Here is a 17,917-nt window from a genome sequence, read left to right as displayed (position 1 = left end):
GCATCTGACCGGGGTGCCCCAGTGCCAGCAGTGCGCGCTCCCCGCAGTGCCGGAGCGCCTGGCTCAGCCCCCAGCGCTGTCCGGCTGCCCCATGGGGGAGCTGCTGCCTGGCTTTTGCCCCAGCCAGAAACTTGGATGCCGTGGCCCTGGCTCCCGCCCCGTGTGGTGCCCGACGGGTGGCGAGGCGGGGCCAGGGCAGGGGCGCTCCGGGAGGAGCTCGGGGCTCACCAGGAGGGGGGTCGGGACCACCAGGGGCTGCTGGTATTTGTACGTGTTGATTTAGCGTGAGGGGGTGTGCGGGGAACGAACCTTGCAGGGAAAGCAAGCGGCGTCCCCCCGGCAGCATCGGGGAGGGTTAATCAGCGAGGATCTGTGGGTCTGGGAGGAGAAAGGGGAGGCCGGGTTGGGGAGGGGGCAGGATAAGAGGAAAAGGGGCAGAGCGGCTCGATGAGGTCCACACCGTCAGCCTTCTTAGCCGAGGTAGTGCCTTCACGGGTGCTCCCGGTGTTGGTGGTGGGTCCTTCCTTCCCGTCCCAATCGTTTCCTCCCGCTTCCCCTGCCAAAGAGGAGTCGGGGCTGGAAGGGAGAGAAAGGGACCCCCAGGGCTAGACAGCTGCCCACCCGAGGCGGAGGCAGGCGCGGCGCCCCAGGGGAGGCGGCGGCGTCCGGCACATTCCCCGGCAGTCGGAGGGCGCCGGGAGAGGAGAAGCTGGAGAGCATCTCCGAGCCGGGGCTGACTCCCGAGGAGCGAGGGAGGGACACAGAGAGCGGGAGAAACCGCCGCCTCTCAGTTATACACCCATCCCCAAATTTTAAGGACTAGGGCGGGGAAAAAGAAAACTGAGGACCTGAGCTGGGACTTCCCAGCCGGAGCGATTGAAAAGGAGCCAAAGCAGGCATCGGGGGGGGGGGGGGGGGGGCAGTGACATCCCAAGGAGAGTCCCCCTGCTTCGCTCCCCGCAGTCGCTGCGTGCCCGCCGCCGCCTCAGGATGTGGGTGCCGCTGCTGCTGCTGCTGCTGCCGGAGCTGCTCCCCGCCGTGCCGGCACAGAAGCTCTCCGCCCTCACGGTAAGGACGCCCCGCCGCTGGGCTCTGGGCGCCCAGCGCCCGCCGGGTCGGTGCCCGGGGCTCACCTGAGCGGGCTGATGCACCCGCCCGGGCAGCGAGAGGGCATCCCGCGGCTGCCGGGCCCCGCTTCGGGCGGGGGACGGATCCCATCCCTGGCGGGAGTTCTGCCGCGGCTTGTCCGGCAGCGTGGGGAGCAGCCGGCACCGCCGCCCCGCCGGGCGCTGCCAGGGGAGAACTGCCAGAGGCAGCCAAATGGAAGCTTAATGTGGGACCCCGCACTGCTTCGGTGTAGCGTCAGTGCCCGTATTAATGCTTTTGTTTTCCCGAAGAGGAATAATGCTGAAGTGAGGTCTGCTTTTGGACCGTCTTGGGTTGACGGATTTTACTTTATTTTTAATTATAAAGCGACGTGAAACAAACCTCTCTGGCTATTCCAGGCTCCACGATGCTAAACACGGAATTCTGTGTAGAGATGGGTGAGCCAATTCATTAGGCTTGCTAAATAAACCATAACCACTTTTCTAGCCAAGACCTGAGGTTTGCAGCTAATAGCTCAGTTCAATCTTCTTGTAGAGTTTGCAGTGTTTGCAAAGCTATAATTAATGCAATGTGTAGAAATAAAAACATTTTCCTTAAATGTGTTTTTAAACAAGTGCTTGAGTAAACATAACGGGCAGCAAGTACCTCTTTCAAGCTGTTTTTAAGTGTTTTGGTAAAGGCTGTGCCCTTAGAGTTTATTATGCCAAAGTTACAGGCAGTTGCAAAGTGAAATAGACCCTATTTTTGTCTCAGTCTTTCAGAAAATTTCTGTAAAATACTTAGAGTTAGGATTTTATTTGTTTCCCTTTTCTTTTCTTTTTGAATAAGGTGCTATAGGGACAGCTCAAGGAGAGATGGCAGTGAGGGATAGTTGAGCTGTTCATACCTGAAATTCTTCAGAAGAAGTTTTGCCTCTTTGTCTAGTTTTTTTCCTCCTAAATGATTTGTAGATTAGAAGCTGCTAACTGAAAACCTTAAAGTAATGAGTTTACTCCATGAATTTTATTGTGTATAACATCTGAAAGAGTGGGACAGGTAAAGTCAATTAATGTTCCTATTTTATTTTTTTAAGACCCTAATTGAAGCACCCTTAGACTGTCAGGTAATATATACTATTCTAGTTAACAGATTAACATTACAATTTACTTTCAAGTTTGCTTTCACAAATATATAAACAGAATTTACAAGACAGTACGTGTTATATTCTCTTTTCTGTACATAAAAAGAGTTTTAAACAATAGCATAGAAGTAAACTGAAAATGCTACCAAAACTTAGTTTGCCCAAATGTAAAATAAGAATGACTGGCATTGTTGTATCATCTTTAGATGATACATAACCCAAATGTTGTCAAAGTCTTTTAACATATGTATATAAATCAATGCTGAATTAACTGTCATTCAGTGAGGGGTTGTCTGCCTTACAAAAGGGAACAAAAATCTGGCCAAGGGCACTTTGGCAAACTCTTTAAAAATTAAATGTCATAGATTCATGAGGATGTATTTGACTTCACTGTTATCTGAGTGATATCTGAAGTCCCTCTCTTCCTTCTTTCACCCATCCAGAGTGTATAATTATTAATTTCTGTATCTTATGGTAGTGTGCATCTTTATGAACCATGACCAGAAAAGTCAATCCTGTTGAAATCCCCACCCTCTGCTACCAAAAAGGTAATGGTTTTGAAGACTTTAAGCATTCAGACTGAATTAAACTTGGACATTTCAGTAGGCGTAGCTAGTCTTGTCAGTAGAGGACTGTAGTAAGTGAGCCCATGCTAGTTTTTCTGTTGCCTATGCTCTTCTTACAGAAATGGCTCACCCATACAAATACTAGACTACATTAGAAATCCTTCCATAAAACAAGTAATGAACAGGTAGACACTCATAGGAAGAAAACAACACACATGCACACAAATGCACATATACGTTCTACATCTTTCCACAAGACTACACTTTGAATGAGGCAGGTTTATTTCTACTATTTCTGTCCTTACCTATTTAAACAACAACAAAAAAGCAGTGCTATTACAGCCACAAATACCCCTGAATAGTTCTTTACTCCTGTAGCCATTTTGCTTATAGCTCACAGACTGTATAACCCCTGTCCCCATGTACCTTTCTCAAATATCCATGGATATGTGCTTCATAATTATAAGGAACAACAAACCCAGGCTGTGTGGAAAGACCAAGAAAATGTATACTGTTTTTTCACCTGCTGTGCCAGTGCGTGATGACTGAGAATGGCCATTCTTTTCTACACAACGGGTGAAGGTTTTATTTTTATTTGTGGTGTGAAGAATAACAAATAAAGGCTGATATTTTCATAAATAACCAGAGGCCATGGGAACAGACTGTGCTTCACTGTGAACCTGAGTTTCATAAAAACTACGGGATGATTACAGGGAAGGAACGCTCATTCCTAATGATAGCACACTGTCACGGGTGTACTAATCTTTCCTGGTGGTGGCAATATCAAAGGCGCAGTCTCCTTTACTGCAGTGGAAAATCTGACATTAGATGAACCTTAGCAGTGACATGATAATAAAATTAAAGTTCCCTCTAGCAAAGGCAACTTTAAAGTGAACATCATTTTCCAAAAGGTAACTACATGGATGAGACGTTTTTTTCCTTGTCTGGGTGTTGAACAGCTCTGGGCTCTAAGCAACAAACTGCATGATGGTTTGGGAGGGAGGGTATCAGTCTTTATGTTTTTATGTTTTTCATCTGTCTAAACAGATCTCTGGCCTGTTTTAACTTTATGTCCTTGCTAGCTCCAGAAGAAAATCAGGTAGTACTTTCAGAGAAGACTTTCAGTAGTTTAAAGAGCTGTATCTCCATTTAATTAGGAGTAATATTTTTGCATTTTGCTTGGGCAGAAATGGCACAACAACCACCCATGTCTGTAGTCCAGGTGAATATGTAATTTTCAGATGTTGGAAGCTTTACAAAAGTCCAATAGCAAGAAATTACAGAGTTTTCACAAAAATAACAGCTTTGAGAGATTTCTGATTGCCATCTTATCAATGCAGTCTTATTTGACTGCAGGTTTGCAAGGAAAGATGAGCATATGGCTTCCTACAGCCTTGATAATAGCCATCAGGACAATTTCTTGCAGGCAGATGCATCACAGTAGTCAGCAGGTAGTTGAAATGCACCAGCAGTCGAGAGTCTGGTGGTCTTTATGGCTATATCTAAAGTAAATGTGAATGTTGTAACATGTCCATTTCTGCCAAAACTCTGGACCCAGCCAGAACTCACCTGGCTCCCTGTCTGTGTGCCAAGGTAGAGAAGGAACATGAGAAGTGGGTAGATGCACACCTGAGTCTTTACTGGGGAGCCATGATATGCACAAGAGTCTAAAAGTTTCAGAGTTTCTGTCGTTCATTGGGTTTGAGATAGGACACAACTACTTGGAATTTGTACCAATCTTGGCCTCTTGTCATCAAAAATTACTTTGCTGAAGCTGTTTCTGGACTCTCATCTCCTGAGTAGGACCATATTGCAATAATAGACAAATTGAAGGGAAACGTAATATTCCTGTTATGAATTTCTAACTGAGCCATAGGGATGCATGTGAGAGGAGAGCATTATTTAGTGTTATATTTATTGTTATTTCAAATGAACAAATATTGGCAACAGAACAATGGTTTTCATTCCGGAAAGGTAGGCTGGGAGCTGTCTCTTAAGAAACTATGAGATCTGGAGGGACTGTAGCCAATTTGGCTGCTCCTGTTTTTTTCTCCCCTTGTGTCAAATACTAATCTTATGTTCCAGAAACTATCTCAAGCCAGGTAACACTCTGCAATTCTTGTAACACATTGTAGGAACATTTTTGCAATGCTGTATTTTTATTCTGCTCTTTGAGATGCACCCATTCTTTCTGGATGTATGAAACCAATGAGAGCTGAACCTTGTTGACATATTGTATTAGGACAATGGGCATATCAAGGATATAGGTACTTTTGTTTTGAAACACAGTGCTTTGAAGAAAGCTCATTTTGTTCCTTCAGTAAGTATGTTTATGATCACTGCACTTACCAACACACTTACTTTGGCATTGTTAATACTGCATTTTTGAAACCATCAACTTAGCTTTTATCTCAGTTGCAGTGTTGTGTGTGTGGATGTACTTGTATAAACAATAGGACACAAGTGTTTCTTATTTTAAAATCTTGATGACTTATAACATACCACAAACTATTTATTCTTTCAAAGCCTTGCTGAACATGTGTTTCCCTCAATACAATCAATAGATCTTAAAAAGGAAAAAAGTTTGCTTGAAATCACCTCTTGAAATGAACACCTCTGCCTGTTAATAGTTCCTTTCATCAAAACCTGAATATTTCTGGGAACAATTGTTTTCTTTTTCTCCCTTGGCACATGCTTATGAGTATTCAATAGCATTTAATGCACTGGATAGCTTCCACAACACTCATCAATATAAGATGGACCACTAAGGTAGTTCAGTAAAGGGATCACGGCTTTCCAAGTTAAGGACCCATTTGGATGGCGTCTGCAAACCAAAACATTTGGAAAAGTTGTTCTAATTGTGACTGAAAAACCAAGACCATAAATAAAACTGTAAGTGGCTCCAGATCCCAACAACATTGTTACTGCAAACGGGCATTGGTACAACCAAGGATACATCAGCTCTGAAAATAAAACACTTTCAACAATGCTTCCTTGCAGTAAACTCTCAAGACATTTCTCACTAAAGAAACAAAACCAAAACCTGTGGGAGTTGTTATTGAAAAAGTCAGCAAACTTTTGATCAGGGGTCAGAAGTAATTTTTGTGCATGCAGCCAACATAAGCTGCGTCTTATAATGTAGGAGACATTAATGGAGATGGCAAGTTGACTGCACACTCATAAGATTTTAAAACCAGAAGTGGAGAGTAGAAATGAATGTGAGTGGGGAGGGAAGAGCAGGACAGAAGAAACAAAACGAAGTAGATCATGCATATTGTGGCCAGTTTTGATGCTTTCATCCATTCCCTATTACCTACCGAATACCTCGAGGAACATCTGTGTGTATTCCTTGACAGCTGGCAAACCTCAGTGTTTGGTTCCTTTTGAGAAGCCTCCAAAGGTTCAGCTGCTATCCAAAACCTATCTGAACCCTGTTGGTTTGGAAATTGGGCTACGGATCTTTTCAAGATCTGGTTTGTTCAGGACTTTGCTCATGTTTCCATTTCTTCAGCCAGACCAGCTTCACCACTGGCACAGCCATTTTCATGGTATTTTGGTACTTCCATTTCCTGTCAGGCCTGAGACCAGGAAGTGCAGAGGTGCCTGAAAATTAAAAACTGAGTAAGAAAGAGTTGGAATCAAAGACCTGTTTTTGAACAGCAAATGAAGGTCTGAGTTTGGTTCAGGAGTGACATTTTTTATCAGAACAAATTCCAATGTTCTTGGACAATCTGCAGAGGCTACCCTTGCAAAAGACTCAGGGATTTCCAAACATTTTGTGTTTTCTTTAGAATCAAAATTCAACTGTGTCTTAATTTTCTGGTTGATTCAATATTGTTATGTGAGGCAGATTTTTAAAGAGTTGCCATAATAGATTCACAATAAAAACCATTTCACAATGAAAATTTGGAATGCCTTCTTCAGAATTTATGAAGTCAAAATAGATTTGACTGTGTGAATACTGCCCGGGTGATGCCAATCATTTTGGTCTCAATAGCCCTCTGTAGTCTCATGGGATATACTTCTGTTGACATTTCTTTATCCACTTCTGGTTATTAATTGCTAATCACCGCCTTAATATTATCTACAGTGAGAGATAAAGCGCTTTCCAGTGCAACATTGGAGGTGAGCCTGAAAAGAAGAAGTGCTTCAGGAAAAATTTACACTTCACAGTATGCTAATGTTACACAGAATAGTTTATGACAAAAGATTAGGAGGGATAACTTAAGATGTAGCGAGATATTGCCATAAGCAAATAAACTAAGCAGAGAAGAGCAGGTATAGCACAAATACCTGCATTTTGTTCCTTCACTTTTTCAGTCTTTGTCTAGCTACCCCATGTACAGAGCGAATTTGTCTGAATTACAGCTGTTGCTGTAGTGAGGGTGTTCATGGAACACGATGACACAAATTTTGGTTATGGGGAGGTGAAAGCCACCCAAAAGCATATGGACTGTTTTTTGTATCAGTGTGGTAATGCTCAGTATCACAGGGTTTCTTAATATTACTTTACCAAATTATCAGTGGTCACCAAGCAGCAAAGTTAATGTAGTGTCACTTCTTACCACAGAACCTGTGAAGTTGCTTGTGTGTCAGTGTCCCAAATGGAAGTTTTAGCAGTCCTCGCAGAAGAAATCACTTTGATGAGTTAGTAACTGCCCCTCAGTGATTTTTTTCCCCTGTCTAATTTATTACCTTTTAAAAATGACTACTAAGTGTTTCATCAGCTGTTGAAAATCCAGGCTAATAGAGAATGCAACCTAGAATTCTTGTTGGGACGGAAAGACAAACCATTTCCTGAAGGCAGTCCTTTCCAACTCTCTCCCTGGCTTGCTCAGTGTGCTGCTAGAAAACTCACTCAAGAATGTTTACCTCATACTTATCCAAAACCTAGCTTTTTTTTCTTCTTTTACTTTAGGCTGCTTCTTCTGTCATCTTCTGAGTCACTGAGTAAAGATCTTCTTTTCTTTTGCGTTACCTTAAATTTATTCTGAGGATGTAATAATATATTTTCCTGTCTTTTAGGTGTTCATTTTTTAAACTGTATACAAATTAGCTGTCATACATATACTATAAATCTTTTGCTCTGTCCTAGAACACCTAAAGAGTACTTACATGAAAGAAAAATTCCATTGTTCTGGAATGTTCTTTCTTTATTTATGTCATGGCTGCATGCTGTATTTTACAGATTTTTTTAGGATAAAATTGCTGCTATAAAGTACTCACAATTGTTTTATTTGGGCTAGATTTATCATACATTTGTCAATATCCTTTTTTTTTTTTTGAATTAAAGCAAGATGCTGGCAGTGAATAAGCAGTGTAAGAGCTCAGGGGACATCTTTTTGAAGGGGACATCAGGTACATTTTTTGAAATGAAAGTAGTGACAGATAAAGAATAATTTTAATGGTAATCAGGATGGACTCACTATGATCCAAGTAGCAAGCTGCAGTACAGAGAAAACCTGCAGACTGTAGGCACTGTAGATGTCAGGATGGGAAAGCAATTACTCAGTTTCATTATCTTTCTGTTGCTTTTATCTGGAGTAAAGCAGAAGAGTGGTGGAGTTTAGCTTGAGTAAAAGTCTGCCATTGAGTGTCATTACTAATTTGAAGTAGGGTTAGAAGGGATGATGACATTTTGGTGAATACACAGACCGTAACCACACAGACTATATTTTAACTGTAACATGTTTACTTGAACAGAATTGCTGTAAAATCAGATCACATGTTCTGAAGTATCACAGAGCAAAAAGTACGTGATTTGTTTGGGATCTAGATCATGCAAAGTAGAGAATTGCTTCCCAAACCTTTTTCTTTGCTAGGTGCTGCTCTCCGCAGTGGCATCTTTCTGTTAAAGGTAAATATTAGAGTCTGTTTGGAGAACACAAGGTGGACATATGGCATTGACAGCATCTCAGAAAGATGGTGATATTAAAACGTGAGAATCTCTTCTCAGTGAGGCTGATACGTGTATGCCATGCTGATATCAGTGCACTTGACTTCATCCTGACTTTCTATAGGCATCCAAGCACACTGGATTCCTTCTTGGGACTGTGAGGTGAATCTCATGGTCTTAAAAAGAGAGTTATTATTAGAAACAGGAAAACACTTTGAACCCGCCTTACAACTGCTTCAGTTGTCCCAGTTAATGTATTTGTCCTCATGCCCATCTGCGTAGGTGAAGAATTATTTAATGCATTTAGTCTCAGTGTTTTAATCAGTTCTCCTTCACTTTAGAATCCATATTGATGCCACTTAGTGGAGACAAAGGGGTGTCAGTGAAGCTGACCCAAGCACTGTAAGGTTGTATTTGTCAAGTGCTGTGGTTACTATTTGCCACCTTTTTATGCCAATAGTGCTGTGTAATACTGCTCATGTCCATAGAGCTGTCTTCCTGTGTGCCTGCTAGAATGAAAAATCACTGAAGTAAATGTCACTTTTTAAAATAAAAATTTCTACCAAAGAAATGAAATCAAATAAGTGAAACCTGGTCCTGAAATAAGTATGCTACATTGTAGTGGAGAATAACACATATTGAAAGATACCTTGAAGAGAGTACAGGAATAAAAAAATGATTGACAACAAAGAAACTAAATAAGGCTTTGAGTTGATCTTAGACTTATTTGTTTTGTAAATTAACTCTGTTGTGTAGGCTGTTTTTTTGGGGGTAGAGAGCCACCGAAGACTGTAACACGAAATAAAAAGCGATGGTGGAAGAGGGAGGGATCTCTACAGATAATTCTCCATTTCCCCCCCCCTCTACATTCCCTCGCAAATATAAAGGAGTGGTATCACTTGCGCAGCATCTTGGCAAGAAGCTCACCTTGTCTTCTTCCACGGCACTTCAGGGATCCACCACGGGAGGGAGTGCAAGAGCAGCGCGATCTGCACCGTCTTGTCTGGGAAGGGCTGAAAGGAGGGAAAGCCCTTGTTTCCCCGCCCAGCGGCGTTAGAGCGGAGGGGAGGAGGGAGAGAGCTGGGGACCTTGATTTTTCAGCACTTGACATTCAGTTGCCCGTCAGATAGGCACTCAAAAGGGAAAAATCTCAAATGGAAAAATTCTCCATAGAAACTATTGAAAGGTAGAATGCAGTTCTCTAAAAAGAAAGTGTCTTTAATGATATGGCTTGCCTTAACGTTAATTAACCCTTTGCATTTGTAAGAGCTCAGAGCAGGTTGGTGTGGGCAAGAGGGAATATATGGCCTAACATATGAGCTGCTCTTGGCCGTGGAACACCAGGACGGGGGTTCAGTCTGCAGGAAGCATATGGCCTGTAATTCCTTTGCATGCATCCATAGTGTTTCTTTTCACAGCATTCATTACATGGATTCTGGTGAGCAAGACAAAACAAAGTGAACAACTTACTTTTCACACTGTATTTAATGGGATTGTATTTCAGACTGTGTCCTCCTGGGAAGGCATTTTTCAAGTATGCCAAATTTTTGATAGATTTCAGCCTAAGTGGATTTAGTTGCAAATCTGAACTTTAAACAGGAGGTTTTATCTTTCCATCATGTTTCCTCCTTGAAATGTTCCATAAACTCCATTTCTGAGAAAAAGGGAAAGTCTGTTTCTGAGGAAAAGGGAAAGATTTTTTGAAAGAAGGGTCCATTTGGTAAATTGCTCTTCTGTTTTAATTTTCCCTGTTCCAGGTGCTGAATGACTTCAAGAGCTAAAGTTCTGCCATTGCTTTGTGATGGACTTCCATCAATTTGCAATAAAATTACGAGGCAATACTCATGCACAGATAATTGATTTCATTCTGGAGGAAAAATGGCAAAAAGAAGAGCTCAAATCTCTACTTATCTGCAATTAGTGCAGCAATTTTCTCCAGTGCAAAATAGGTATCAAATACTGCTCTTATGATGTATCAGTGTTTACGTTCATTAGATGCAAGACCAGGAGAGATGTATGGCAATAAGAGAGTTGGAGTATTTTTTACTAGATAGCAAAGCCAGATTTGACACCAAGACTCAATGGCTGACAGAGATTGCTTTATGCATCTTTGTGGCTGATGACAAACTCACAGAAGCTCAGTAGACACAACCCTGCTGCTCTAATAGAGTGACTGGTGAGATAATCTCAGATTCACAATACATGTAGTACTGAGGTGAAACCAAAGAAAAGAGCTAGCTGCAACCCTGCTGGTAGGAGAAAGCCCAGAGGACCTGGAAGCTGATGTCCTTTGGAACTTGTAGTTGTGATTGGGCTCCCTCTGGCCTCTGCAGATTTTTCTCCAATATTCTTCTTCTCCATATAGTTGATCTTTCCTTAGTACATCTTTTTCCCCAGTGTTTGCATGCCTTATCTGTGTATAGACTGTAAGCTCTTTAGGTTTGTACAGTGTTTTGGGCAAAAGAACCTCCTTCCTGGTTAGCCTTCTTGGTCTACTATCATTATCAAATTCAGTAATAAACAAGAGTAAATCTTGAATGACGCTTGCAGGCGAGGCTGAACACAAATAATGGATGATATACAAATAGTAGAGTTCATCAGGCAGTTGTGGCTGCAGTCTAGTTTTTTTACATCCTCTACATAGTATCCAAGCTGGCTGTTCTGTATAGATTTTCATATACAAATATATATATATATATATATATATATATATAATCGAAGGAATTAATTCAACACTACAGGAAGCAATTAGCAAAATTGTCTATTCCCTGGCCTTGTCATGCTGCTGGTAAAAGGGCTCTGCACACTGCAGAGGGCCAAGTGTCATCTGGTTGGTATTTCCTGACTTATGAGAGCTTAGTGTTTCAACCTTATCATTGCACTAAAGCTGGGATTGTCAGGCTGTGGTATGTGTTTCCTTTCATACTGCAAAACTCTTTTCTCCTCTAAAGAAAAAAAGAAACCTGAATCAATGCAGCCTGCTCTTTCCTGCAAAGAATAACGGGAATGTTTGGATGCCTCTTCCCAGTTTTTCACATAGGTCAGCATGGAGCTTGAAGCTTCTCTAACCAGTGCCCTTCTCTTCCTTTTCTTGAAGGAGAAAAGAAGGTGGGTCTGGATGCAAGATGCTTCCTTCTTGTGAAAGAACTGAGGGCTGTTCTCACTGTTACATTCACCATCTCTTGAATATACTCTTTTTTTCTATAGCAGCAGCATCAAGGACCCTTTGGGAAACCTGGCCCAAAGGTTCTCTTGACAAACTCGAAGAGGTGCCAAGGATTATCAAGAAGCACAGATCTTCTTCCTGTAGGTTTCCTGGGGCTTCAAAATGTTATCCGTCAGCTGCAATAAATTCCCTAGATTGCCATCTTCTGTCTTAAGACTACTCATGTCAGTCATATATGCCTATGTAGGGGTAGACTCTATGAAAAGCTTTTCTTCCTTTTATTTTCCAACAAAGCCTCCATAAGAGCTTAAAGTTCCTTTGGGCTTTTAATAACCAGAGCATGAGATTTTTTTCCCCTGAAATTTAGGTAAGTTGATCTGATCACTTTTATCTGCTGTTCTTTTATGTGTTTTGCTCTAAAACAGGAAATGATGCATAGGAGTTTCACATTAGTTTTCATTTGACAAGATTTCTAAATTGTTAGGTTTTTACTTAACTTTTTTGTGTTGGAGGTGCTGCAGGACAGCTGTGTTTGTTAGTTGATGAATTTGTGTTATCTCAAGACTGAAAAGAACAAGAAGAACACCATTTCCCTTCAAATCTTAAGTCGCTTCAGGAACTGCCACAGACAATATTTGGTCTTATTTTAGTAGCTCTCTTGATTGTCATCCTAAACAATGAGAAGAGAATAGAGAGAGCTTTTACTGTCCGAATTGCTTATTATGACAGGAGCAATCAAAAAGTCACACAGTATCTCTACTTGTTGCAAAAGCAAATTATTCCTTTAAAACTGCTGTCCTGTCTTCTCAGCACACCTGAGGGTGAGGAAACTTCCAGGTGAGATTCATTTTACAAGCATGTCAGGAAATCACAGTCTTTTCATATAAGTAAGAAGCAACCAGAAATGTCCAATGAAATTAGGTGGTTAGGAATAGGACTAATCACTTGTAAAAACTATTTCCACCTGACAGCAATTAAAGCAGTGTCAGAAACGCAATGAAATTCCCTCCAGGGATCTTCATAAAATTGAGTTAAACACTAGAATGAGTGTTCATGATGGATGGAAAAGTTTGAGAGAAATGACAAGTCTATCAAAGCTGAAGGGGGTCAGAGTTCATGTTCTGCAGCTATTTTGTGGTATGCAGAATGTCTTTCAGGAAGAGCCCCGCAGCTATCTGCTGTCAGCAACAGCAAAGCAGGTGTGCGAGTGTGTCTGAGAGAGGCAGAACTACATGCTTTCTCTTTCTCATACCTGATGTTTCTTGCTTGAATATCGGTCAACATCTTTTAAAACGTTTTGATTATTTTTTAATGTGTCTCATTTTGCTAGAAAACCACTGTTTAATGGAGTGAGATTTAGAAGTTGTTGTCAAAGTATAACTGGAGATGATTACTTAATTTCCTATCAGTTCCTCTGTGACTTTGAAATGGCCTGAGGGCTTCATATGTCATATGTACACATTCTGTGTCCTGCATTGATTAAAAAGGGGTGTGATGCATGCCAGGTGTCTGCAAGGCGAAGTAGCATGGATGAGGGGAAATGAGAGGGTTTGCCCCCCCTAGCACACTGTTTTGAGAAATCAGAAATGATTCTGCCTCACCATGCTTCAGTCCTTCTTGATAAATAGGGTTATCGCAACTGCAGCTTCTGTCTTGGCCCTCTGGAATATCGGTTTGCTTTTATGCACCCTCATGTGACTTGGACAGCAGAAACGCCTGAGACAGAGACTCAACTGAAGGGGAGATTTGTAGTCATGTCATGTGTGTCATGGATATAGGAGGCTGCAGGTTCAGCTGCACGTAGGTGCCAGAGTGTTTGTACAATGGCAATTCTAACATTCCACAGTCTTTATAATGGGTGTGTCAGCTTTCTCCACAACATCCTCCTCAGTGCAGTGGGAGTTTAAACAAGGCGAATTTGGGCATGTCTCTGTCCTCTTGGGTCTGGAACAAGAGAAACTATTTGTTCTCTTGAAAGTAATTAAGAAGAATAAACTTGACTGTGGATCTACTCCATAAGGGCAGGAGTGTGCAGAGAAGCTTGGATATAATGGAAGCACCTGAAACTGATGTTGTCAATGAGCACGTTTGCATATGTAAGCCTTGGAGATGTGATAAAATCTGTTAGTCTGTATGTGTCTGGGTGGTGAGACTGTTCATAACAGAAACATGTTGGCAGCTTTATGTACATATAGATAGAAGTTGATCAGCAGGATACCACTGGGCATATACTGTATAGAGTACATCTCTTCCTAGTCTATGCTGCTACCAGATGCTACTTCACCATTACTTTCTTGAATTAACCCTGTCATCATATTTGTCCTTCTTACATATAATTGGAAAACGCATTGATTACAGAACTCAAAGAACTTAAAGTTCTGCTGAAATAGCCATCAATCTGTGGAATTAAACTTGTTAAAATCCTATCTTTCACTCTGCAGGGCAAATATAGCTCACTTTCTTAATAGGAGGTTGATAAATTGGAGCTAAATCCCAAAGCTACTATTTTAAGACTGCCAGTCCAGTTGGTTTTTTTTTGTTTTTTTTTTTTTTTTTGTTTTTTTTTTTTTGTTTTTTTTGTTTTTTTTTTTTTTTTTGGTGAAAATGATTGTTTCGATCTTGGCTGCAAAGGGAGAATCTCTTCATAGACACAGCCATTCTTAAATGACTTGTTCTATGAAGGCTCCAAAGACTTCTGGGAGCCAAAGATTGGCTGAACATGGTGGAAGCACTGGCTCAGGTGAAATAGAGGTGGAAGAAGTTGGAAAAGACACTAGTCAAAGTCAACAGAATTAGAAGCTGTACTCATGCCAAAAATGAATGAAGAAAAAAGCTCGTGTCTCAATGTTTTTTCTTTTTCTCCCCCCCCCCAAAAACAGTGGATTTGTTTCAAAACAAAATGGGTTATAAATAAAATGGGCTGTAAAAAACATGGACAAATTTTTATTAAATTCTTTTCTTGTAAACAAGCTATAAGGCAATCTCAAAAGGATTCATATTACATCAGTCACATTGACTATCTGCACATACAGCTCTTGCTAAATTAGAGCTATGTATGTGTATGGTTCATCAACACGATCATTAAGAAAAGCTCATAGAACTGGGAGTGCTAAGATATCTGTTATTCATTCTGACTGCATTATATAGGCAAGCCCATTCAGTGTGTGTTGGTTTCACAATACACTTTTTTTTCCAAGCTCATACCTCTCAATCCGTCCTGCTGTCCCCCCATGGCCTGAAATCCTGCCTGAGCTTGATTGCAGTATATTGGGTGAGGCTCCTGCCGCTTACCTGCTGCTACCATAGTTGAGAAACTCCCCTGTTGTCCAGTAATGTTTACTCATTGTGTTAGAACTCCTACAGATGGCATATGAAAGCATGGAATGTGGAAGTTTGTGTTTTCAACAGACAGCCTCTATCTTAGCAGCTATATGATACACAAAACAGGTTAATACTGTATTTCAGTTAAATGTGGCCAGTACTCCCCCATGTCCATTAACCCAAAGCTGTGAATGATGCTATGAGAAGAAGGGCTGGTCTTTCAGTGTGCAGGTCACTTGTATTGTTACAGCACATTGATCAAGGTTTAAGCCTTTTGTAGCTCAGAGATCTCTGCTGCTCACTGTTTTGCTTTCTTAAATAGTTGTTGACTATATGCTGTCTCTCAGATAGGCTTTTTTCTTCATCGTGTTTTGTATGTCAAAGGTAAACACCATTGTATTATTGCTATTTAATTTTCCAGATTGCATTAGGATCTGTGCCATGGGAATCCATTTAACTGTTATGGTATTGTTCAAATACACTATAGCTTGAATTGAACACTTGGCAGGTTCAGTTCGATGGCCTGTGAGTCCAGATGTTATCCTTCTTCTATGCGTCACCTAATAAAATACATATCCAGTACTTGTTACCCTGGGGATAATTTATCAGCAGCACTCAACTTCATTATAGACCCTTGTCTTACCCTGCAGAGAGTGACTGATCTGTCTGGTGAAGTGCAGTCCCACTGTATGTAGTAGGTTGTTTAGGAATTTGTCTGGATATCCCCTCCTCCTAGAAAATATATATTAGGGATTGGGAGCTAGTCCTGAAGTTATGATAAAGGCCAGACTGGTGACAATGTGCCTACAGTATCTCTCAGAACTAGAGGAGACAAGCTGGTTCAAAAAAATTTGAGCAAATATTTCTGCTTTATAATCCTAGGTGACTAGCAAATCACTGCTGTGTTTCTGACTGATGGTTGAGTCTAGGAGCAAGCTCACACAGGAGGCACAGTTACAGTTGCCCAGTTATTGCTGTTTAGTTGCCATTTTCTCTGTAAAGCCTAGTTCGTTAGGAGCCATTGGAAACTGAGTTGGGGAAAAGGATGATTTCCTCACCTAGTCAAAGAGCATTTGTGAAAGGCCAAAAGTGGTATCAGCTGTAAGATGGGTTGAAAAAATAGAAAGAGAAGAGTTACATATATCCAAAGATAGGTAGATATATATTTGAAAGATCAAAAAAGAAAATCACAAAAGAAGAAGGTTTTAGTCGGTATCATGCACAAGATAAGCATCTACCTCCTGGCAGCCTAGAGAAACTGCTCCCCTTTTGCCCCAGTAATGTACCTGCATTTACCGATTCCTCTGTTTATTTGTTTGTTTGTTTTTTTGGTTTGTTTTGTTTTTAACTAATTTCCTTATTTATGAATAGATGGCTTCTCATCTGAGATTTAAAAGAAATTGTTATCAATAACAAAACAAGTGAAATCTTTGGTAGCCAATCTGATTAGCTGAATGACTAAATGTTTTCTATTATGATAAGAATTATGTAAGCAAAGCTACAAGTGATTAAAAATGATGTTAGCATAAAGAGAGAAGCAACAAGAAATGTAGCCATTTTTTTGCAAGTTTTTTAAAGGGCAATTTGCCTACGAAATGTTGCATTTTTTGAGAGAACATTTCTTAACAAACATCTCTTCTTTTTTAAAGTTGTCTGTAAACTTTGTGGATTTTATTGAAATCCTGTGTTTATAATGCTAATGTTTTTAAAGAGATGGAGAAGCAGTCACTGTATTGTGTTCTAGAGATATGTAGTAATGCAAAAGAATTTTGTTTCCTAAAAGAGCTAGCAGAAGACAAAAATGCAGGAAATCTAGCAATTTTTTAGTAGAAGGGGTCTTTAATTGGAAGGAACTTCTAGCAGCTGCAGTATTTCATTTGCAGTGTAACATAAATGCATTTACAGGTTACCATAGTTATAGTTTTGTGGTGTATCAGTAACACGATATCTGCTAAACAGCAGATAAAAGTTTCATGAACTGATTCTACTTCTGTGAACCTTTTCTAACATGAAAGATATTCTGCAAAATTAGCAAACTCTTCAGCTTCTCAGACTGAGCTCCTTGTTAATGATCACACCATCTTATTTCAGTATTGAAGACAACACAGAAGTACTCACTGTTACCTTTTTTCTGTTGAGAATTACCTTTCTTCTCTTGAGAATTTCTTCTATGATTTTTAGTATGAGAATATCTATTTCTGATGAAAGATTTGATGTGCATTGACAATGTGGCTCATTTAAAAAACGGTGTATTAAGCCCACCGTTCATAAAACCATAGCTTTAATAAAAAGTAGCAAAAACAGTCAAGGATTTTGCAGATTTTACAGAATACTTTTCAGCCTTGAAATAGCTTATAAAACCAGGCTCTAGTCAGGAAATACTTGAAGACGTAATGAGTGCTGTTTAATTGTCATGCAAATGAAGGAAAATCTCCTAGGTACATCTGAAATATGGGCAAAATTGATATTTGAATTTTGAATCGTTATTGACAAGAGACTGAGATAAGACAGGTCAAGTTGTTGTTACTTTTGCTAAATTTGTTTCTGACCAGGCATATTAAATTGTTCACAGACAGCTGCAGATTTACCCTTGCAGAAACAGGAAAAAAAAAGCCTTATCCAAACATGCCTTTGAAAAATCTCAAGCTATTTAATTTAAGTATTTTTAAAGATATCTTTGGTGTTATATAGAAAATTGCTTCTTTTTCAGTGGACAAGCACTGTTCCTTTACATTTCTATC

General features: G+C 40.5%; 1 protein-coding gene across 5 annotated transcripts in view; it reads left to right on the top strand.

Annotated features, from left to right (window-relative positions):
- Positions 1 to 244: 244 nt before the first annotated feature.
- SMOC2 (SPARC related modular calcium binding 2) overlaps positions 245 to 17,917 on the top strand; it is a 137,677-nt gene continuing 120,004 nt past the window's right edge. Inside the window, exons 1-2 of one of the 5 annotated variants that reach the window (XM_032684178.1) lie at positions 245 to 261; positions 964 to 1,068. In XM_032684178.1, coding sequence (XP_032540069.1) covers positions 991 to 1,068 — 78 coding nt within the window. In that variant the 5' untranslated portion in view covers positions 245 to 261; positions 964 to 990. Of the gene's footprint in view, positions 262 to 427; positions 1,069 to 17,917 lie in introns of those variants that run through there. The other 4 variants (XM_032684180.1, XM_032684181.1, XM_032684179.1 and 1 more) reach the window with 4 other exon arrangements.

The sequence above is a fragment of the Chiroxiphia lanceolata genome, chromosome 3, assembly GCF_009829145.1.
Source record: "Chiroxiphia lanceolata isolate bChiLan1 chromosome 3, bChiLan1.pri, whole genome shotgun sequence".
Lineage (NCBI taxonomy): Eukaryota > Metazoa > Chordata > Aves > Passeriformes > Pipridae > Chiroxiphia > Chiroxiphia lanceolata.
This window is presented reverse-complemented; position numbering and strand designations above follow the sequence as displayed.